The following is a 7,713-nucleotide window of genomic DNA, read 5'->3' on the forward strand; positions in this document are numbered from 1 at the left end:
AAGCAAAGATGTGTACAACTTTCAAATGGATTTATTTATAGAATAAACTTTACATAACACAATGTGTATCCTATCCTAATCACCTAATCTCAACACTATCATCTACATAAACACCGGCACCAGAAAGCTATTCAGGCTGTTAGAGCCCAAGATTTTCAAACCTTTTTTTTAAGCCGGAAATTACTAAGTGATGCTGTTCTGTGGTAAAGATAAAGATAAGTAGCTTCCAAAATTGGTACATCGCAATTCATGTGGGCAAATATACCCGTTCTCGCGATATGCACCTGCACGAATCAACATGCACAGAAAGAGACCAACGAACCAGAAGCACAGGTGAGTACGTCTACCCTGGGAAGCCTCCACCAGACGGAGAGATGGGACTACTATGTACAGTAGGTGCATCTGTGTACAAACGTGACGTCACAATGGTGACTGGCCTCTATGCCCGGTGATCAGCATCATTTCACAAGGGTGTGAGTGATGGAACTTGGCGATTACACACAAGGGATGAGTTAAGATCCTGGTTTCATGTCTCGAAGTGTGACGATGCCACTTTGTGGACCTTGTCGACCAAACATGAAGTATCCCCCAACTACACCGAAAGCTCCTCCCAGGATGATCATGGCAACCGCCAGGCCGCCCAGTGCTCCTGTCACAGAAGAAAACAATTGGTGTGTCACTCTGGAAACAAGTACAACAACGATGACATCACATGCAAAGCCTTTATTGGCATGTTCACCATGTTGGAGACAATACAATGCTTATTGTGATAACTAGCTGCATCATTACTCCAATGTTGTGTAGTAGAGTGGACTGCAATGATCAAGAGACGGAAACGAACAATAAAAACTAGAAAATGACTTTCAGATTCTCTTTTGGCTAATTATCCACTTCACGAGTCCGGTCCATAGCTTTAACACAGACCGGTATTGAGTGGAGGGTAAATAAAACTCTTGGGTACCGATGGCTTTAAACTTTGACCCCAAGTGTGCCAGAAATGAACTTTAGTAGCCAACTGTCTGAACTGAAATGTATGGTTTTAGTCGATCAGCGTTGTGTTCTCACCAGAAGCACAAATATTTTCAAGAAAAAATCCCCGAAGCTATTTGACGATACACAGAGATGACAAATCTTTCGGTTCGTAACCCATACTGCTGACAGCAAATTAAAAACGAAGAATAATATCCACCTGCAGAATATCCAGAGCTAGTAGCAGCAAATGTAGGTGAGTACAGCAAATCACAGCCTAGGCAGGTTCCATTCGAAAAGAAAATGCGTCCGGAGTTGTTGAGTAGTGGAACTGTCTGGACAGAGAACATCATCTCTGTGCAAGTGTCTCTAAAACTAATTGACAAAGTAGTGCCTGCTGAACTCCGGTTAGAAAGTCAGATTGCCAGAGAGAGAGAGAAGAGAGAAAGAGAGAAAGTAGGTGGGGACAGAATAAGAGGGAAAGAAATTGAGAGACAAGGAGGATATATAGATTTCAAAAAACTTCACACGCAAGTTTTTCAATGATTGGATTAATTTCACTATGAGATATCGTGAGTTATATGTGAGAAATAAGCCCTTTCGTTTAAGGAGATATTGTTGTAATGTAATGTAAAAAAAAACCCATTCGATTTACGAGAAAACAATTTCGAAAGAACAATAAGAGTATCAAAAAAAAAACAACACAGTTTCCATCATGATGAAATAAAACAAAAATGCGACCAGAGGTTTATTTGCAAATACACATAACTCACGGTCACTGTCTGACCATTGAGGACAGAAATCTCAAAGTAGGTGGTCGTGGAGGGAGAAGTGAGCAAGGAGAGAGCGTTGTTCAGGGAGTTGAACACTGTTGGTGAGTTGTTGTCCTGAGCTGTGGGAGGCGCGTCCAGCAAGTCAAAGGTCACCGTGATGCTTGGATCACCAGTGTACACCTGTACATAACCATGTCAAGCACAAACAAAATTAAGAAACGTTATGCATGAGCTTTAAAGATATTCTTTCTGAAAGTTTACAGGGTTTTTTTTTTAATGATGGGTATGACGACATTGGTGTGGTATTTTCTGGAGGTGCTTAAGTACCTCGATGTCCGCAACTTGTAACTGGGACACACCCAGGAAGAGGGAGACGGCACTCCGGAGGGCCGCTTTGAAGTTTTCAATGTTGTAGGTCACGGCTGACTTGTACCCACCTGCACGGAGAAATCGCACATCAGTCTCTGTTGTCACACACAATAGACACATACATATCTGGCTCCACCTGTAAAGACCCAATGCTAATAATCTCCTTGCGGGCAACTCACCATCAACAGCGAAACGTACGTTTATTCTCTGAGCTCCATGGAAACAAGCGCCGACATCAAGTTTGGATGTGAGTGGCCGGTCCAGGTCAAAGGAGAAGCCATTGTACAGGTACGTGGGCTGGTCGTCGTCCTGGTGTGAGACAAATGTAGGAGACTGGTGAGTGGTGTGAGTAATCTTACCTACAGACTAATACAGAAACCAAACAGTAGCGCCATGGCTCCTTCTGTGCTGTAAATAAAACCTCAGCATCCTTCGGCAAACACTCTAACCACAACTATAAAGTAAGAAAAAGAAACCAGTAAAATGTATCAATAGTATCTTTATAAAAACATAAGTTATCTTGTTTGTCTCACCTGCTCCTGGCAACTGTTCCAGCCAAGGTAAGCCTTGAAGGTGTATCTGTCCTCACTTTCTACACTATGGGACCAAATGACTAACATTGATATAAATATGTCAGGCATCGGGTATGGCCGAAAGAAAGATGAAAGGATTGTGGTTCGACAGTCATTGAAATACAAAAAGTTGTACAAACAGGACGGTCGTTTTGGTCTAGACTCTAGAGAATATGATGAACTTACTTGGTCATCCCACCGCCTGTACAGGATGGGGATTTGATACGAGCTGCCCTGTCCTGCTCCAGACAATTCCCAGTTTTGGTAGTCAGTCTGTGTTCATACAAATAACCTAGTGGCTGGTGTGATTTTTATGACCCTGGGTACATTTGCTCGCTCATACCTACTTACTGCATTCATGTCTTTCTCATTCACACACTCACTCACTCACTTCTGTTGGTTTCTTTTACTTTTGATTTTGGATTTTTGAGATATTTTAGATTTTTAGCAACTTAGGTGAGACACATGTTTGCATAGCCGTTACGGTTCAAGAAAACCTTATTTACTCAACAGCAAAGTGTGATTATTGCAAGAAACTGGCATCGTACAGTGGCAAAGCACCATTCATCTCTGACGACGCTGCCATCGTTTGGGTCGACTGTCCCTCCGATCCAGGTATCACACCTGATCCCTCGGTGGGTTTTCTGCAAGCAGACAGGTATACCAGACCACGAAACTACCAGCAGCACATGACTATAGTAGTGCACGAGCCGCACCACAAATCTTTATTTAAATGTTGGTCTGATGGCTGCACACCAGCGTCCATGACAATGTCAGAGGGTGCAGTCGTCATCCGGAATAAATAAGGCATGTCAAGTAAGTTAGACAAAATCTTTCTGAGAATGATGCTATGGAATAGGAAATAAAACCTCACTGACCACGCCTCCATACGAGTATGAGGTAGTGCCATTGAGGAGGAAGAACCTGGTGTACGTCTGCTGCCTCACAGAATCACTTTCCCCAGGGATGGAGGGGAACTGGACAAGCCCCTGAGTCATGTTCCGCATCTGACACACTCCAGTGGCGGTGTTGATGATGTAGGCAATACCTTGTGGAACAATGTCAGATGAAAAGAAACTGGGATCGTCCACGAGAAATAAAGCAACTAAGAATTCAACCACCATTCCATGTCTGCCAGTCTGTGTGTCCACCTGTGTGTCGGGCTGTTAAAACAACTTTCCACTAAGGTCGTGTCGAAATTAAGTAATAAATCTGTAGCTCTTTACACTGACAACTGGTCGACAATGAAATCAATCAATCAATCAATCAATCAACCGAAAAAAAAAAAGTTTAACGAGAACTGACCCGAGTTGAAGTCGTGGATTTCGGTGACGTCATTAACGCTCTCCAGTGTTCCCGCTTTGTCGGGTGGCAGGTACCGGTAAACGTTCAGCTTATTTTTCTGGTCATAGTGTTCCTACACCAGTCAGACACGAAAATCAGCTCGACATGGACAATGTCACACAGTCCTCGAGCACTAGTAATGTCACTGTGTACTGTCACCAGTAACGTCACACCGTCATCAGAACAGAATGACGTCCCACGTGACTCCTACATCATCAGCATAGACGGAATAACGTCTTTCGTGGTTTGTTTACCAACAGTCGCAGTGGAATGACGTCACATTGAGTCCCCATCGTCTGCATAGACTGAGTGGCGTCACACAGCTTCGGTCGGGACTGAGTGACATCACGCAATACTCTTGCACTGTCACACGCTTCTCGCGCACGATCGATCCCCTAACAAACTGCTGACGTCAGTCACGACACTCACACACATAGTGACGTCACACATAACGAGACAACTCACCTCGATCGTCAGGGTCGCCTCCTCGGAAAAATTTATCATCTCCCCGGTGATGGAGAACACATCAGGCAGTTTGGGGAACGGAACTTGCTTTATTCGGTTCTGACAGTAGTCGCCACTCTCCAGCTGCCATGGCAACAGTAAAGGGGTGACAGGTGTTAAGCAGGTGTATCAGCGAGGACGACAAAGCGAAGTGCGAGGCTTTCACCATACGTCACCCAGATGGCAGATCATGAATTCCTCTCTACAAAGCGAATATCTAGCATTCTCTCTCTGGTTTTATTATATACCACAATGCCACACCTATTTAAATGTACAGAATATACTAAATAAAACAAAACTATTAATAGAATGAAAACATGTATTTTTTAAAATATCCTCTTCCACACTTCAAAGTTGCATGTCTTCATTACATCTATAGCTAGCTACATCAGTGACTTCTCGAGTTCTTACATTTTATAGTTCTTACTTCACTACATTGTGAAATGCCATCTCACTTGTAAGTCCATCGGATTGATGGCGGCCCTGAAGTGGAAGAAATCGTAGATGTGGTTGAAACTGCGAACATTGTTGCCATCGTTGATCTTCCCCACCACCACGGCACGGACGGGCACTGACCTTTTGCCGATGTCTGTGTCCCATGCGGACTTGTCTGGAGAAGAAACCATTTTAATTGTAGCTAACATCTTGTCAAACACATCACACTTCGAGGTAAAACTTATTTGATTTATCATTTAGTCGGGTGAAAGTGCACCCACGATTAGGAAAACGCTACATTAAAAGATCTTCGTTAATATGTTTTTGTTGTTTTAATTGAAATTTAAATGAACTTCCAACACCCTTCCACCTCAGCTATTCACTAAATTGTCGTCCAGAGATAATGTATTTCGTGTGGATGTGATCTCTTTGTGGTCGTCTACACACCCGAAAAGTACCACGTGACGTTCACCGTTGCGTCCAGGACGGGCATGTACTGGCACGAGTGCCACTTCTCCACCCGGATTCCGCGTACCACGTCGGTACCCAGGTACCTCTCCGTACCCTGCTCAAAGTGCAGCGCACCCGCCGCGGAGAAGATGTGATTCTCGCTGCCCTTCGACTTTACCCCGAAAAGAAATCTGTTGTCGTCGGTGGTGATGTTCGTTACCACGCAACCACCTGGAGATTTGGGTACACGAAGTGAGTTGTGTCCAATCAAAATCTTAATTTTGTACAAATATGTTATTTTTGTTATTATTGACACATGAACAGGTCAAAGTTATGCGGAATATAACGACAACGGAAGGACATCCAAGACGATATTAACAGGCTAGGCGGAGAGCAAAGGTCTTTTACCATTTATTCTGTCAAAGTTGAGCAGCTCGTTGTTGCCGTAGTCGTAGTAGAGGTCACCTTTAGCGCCGTTGCCCATCTGTGTCAGGCGCCCCATGTTGGAGGATAATCAAAATACTCGTGCACCAGGTACGTCAGGTTCATGTCCACCATGTTGCACTGCACAAACGCTTCAAACTGCGCAGGTAGGTCTGGATGCCGTGGCTCTGCACAAAGACCAAGCTTTTCATCAGCCTTCTTCAAAACCCAGATGTACATTGTGAAAGATTAGAGCAGTGGACCAACGTCCTGAACTATTGTGCGCATGCGAACTGCACACTTCCGGAAGGTCAGAGGGCGCTAGCTACTAAGACAGGAAAGGGAAGAATGACTTACGATTCGGTGAAGCCGTTTCATTGTTACAGACTCCACTTATCCAGCCAGCTTCAATGGATCCTAGAAGTGTCCACACCACCAGGACACAGCGCCACCGACTGTCGCTGCCCATGACTTCCGGCTGCTCGTCCCTCCGGACTCGTGGACGTCGTGGACACTGAAAAAAGTGTAAATGCATGCTGCCAGACTGGGACAAGCGTGGTGTGTTAAGAGGATGGAAGGACATAGATACATAGAACTTAACTTTATGGGTTGGGAACAAGAAGTGTTAAAAATCATCAATTTGTAACAGAAGATTAGGGACTAACAAAGATATAAAGTAGGTTGCCTTTCAGGCATTATGAAACATAGACCGTCATTAAAAGTCACAGGATAACAGCTCGAAAATAAATAAATGTGTAGTTAGCGTAGCTATTGACGTACTTCTTATATCGGTTTTTATTACAAAATTAACCATTTTTTAAAGCATGTGTGTGGGGTTAGAAATACAGAGAGAGGAAGTGTGTGTGGGAGGTGGAGTGAGTAGTACGCCAAGAATCTCACCGAATTTTCCCGTACACCCGCGTTTCTTCTGCTGGCATGTAGTATGACAATATTTATTTCATATTTAGGAACGTGTCTCTCCTCTTTGTGCCTTGTATGTGTGTTCCCTGATGATACACTCATAAATAACTTAATTCCTTTTCCTTTTGATGATAAACTAAAGCAGCTGACATATTTTTAATTCACTAAAGTGAGCGTTTACATTGAATCTTAATGGTTCTGGGCGCAATGCATAGTAATTAATTTTAATTACCTACAGAAAGCATAATAATAGTGGAATCTCAAAGCCTTTGTCAATCGTTGTAAACTGCCACGAATAAATACGACTAATTGACAACCGAAGCACGAATTAAGCTGCAAATACAGTTGTTAAAAAAAAAAAAAATCGGCAAGTTGCGACCAACTTTGTTATCTCCAGAACATCCAACCACTCACATCACTCAGCCCCAATGGTCAGCTCACGTTTGTACAATTTAAATTGAGTGAATGGGACAGTCAGTGACTTGTACTCAACGCCTCATCTTTGGACTACACAAAAATATTCTTCGCTCTAACATGCGACCTTTTTAATACAGTGTTCGTACAGTGTGTCCTTTGAACATACCCTTATCTCCTGAACTCCAGAGATCGCTTTCTTGTCAGGTACAAATTGAGCATTATGGGAGTTGCAGCATGTTGTGGCTGTATTGAAATCTTCTGTGATGTTTGATAAGAGTATAGTTTTTACCAGGGTAACCACCGAAACATATGTGCGACCTGATGAAGCTCGATTTAGTCCTCGCAGTTATCTCACAGGGCTCAGCGGCAGGTAAGGGAGTGACAGGTCTGATAGTGTGCATCATATCAAAGTACTTTCTTGATGGTCATGCTACACAGATGCATCTGATATGCAAATGGTGGTAGTAGGCTTCATTTAATTAATGGTCGCAACTTTTTGTTGGTAAAAGAGTCTTCAGAGCAACCGTTTTAAAATT

At 43.3% G+C, this 7,713-nt stretch overlaps 1 protein-coding gene across 2 annotated transcripts; it reads right to left on the reverse strand.

Moving 5' to 3' along the window:
* Nucleotides 1-16: 16 nt before the first annotated feature.
* On the reverse strand, nt 17-7,462 carry LOC112564009. Of its 2 annotated transcripts, none has more exons than XM_025238523.1 (15): nt 7,344-7,462; nt 6,197-6,353; nt 5,825-6,027; nt 5,414-5,647; nt 4,987-5,141; nt 4,493-4,615; nt 3,989-4,100; nt 3,562-3,731; nt 3,232-3,327; nt 2,870-2,956; nt 2,291-2,420; nt 2,070-2,179; nt 1,743-1,922; nt 1,190-1,304; nt 17-649 (listed from the first exon to the last, which is right to left on the reverse strand). In XM_025238523.1, exons 3-15 carry the CDS (start codon nt 5,916-5,918, stop codon nt 513-515), a joined length of 1,743 nt encoding a protein of 580 aa, XP_025094308.1. In that variant the 5' UTR covers nt 5,919-6,027; nt 6,197-6,353; nt 7,344-7,462; the 3' UTR covers nt 17-512. The 2 variants fall into 2 exon arrangements, 1 of the variants encoding a protein (XP_025094308.1); XR_003099143.1 differs by having other exon boundaries at nt 514-649; nt 1,190-1,300.
* Between the last annotated feature and the right edge of the window lie 251 nt (nt 7,463-7,713).

This window comes from Pomacea canaliculata, linkage group LG5 (genome assembly GCF_003073045.1).
Source record: "Pomacea canaliculata isolate SZHN2017 linkage group LG5, ASM307304v1, whole genome shotgun sequence".
In the NCBI taxonomy this organism is placed as follows: Eukaryota; Metazoa; Mollusca; class Gastropoda; order Architaenioglossa; family Ampullariidae; genus Pomacea; species Pomacea canaliculata.

Excerpts from the sequence above, each read along its gene's own strand:
- LOC112564009 (XM_025238523.1), bottom strand. The coding sequence starts at position 5,918 with ATGGGGCGCCTGACACAGATGGGCAACGGCGCTAAAGGTGACCTCTAC. Across the intron at positions 5,648-5,824 it reads CAACTTTGACAGAATAAATG|GTGGTTGCGTGGTAACGAAC; the intron begins GTAAAAGACCTT and ends CCAAATCTCCAG. Across the intron at positions 2,957-3,231 it reads ATGAATGGTGCTTTGCCACT|ACTGACTACCAAAACTGGGA; the intron begins GTACGATGCCAG and ends GTATGAACACAG.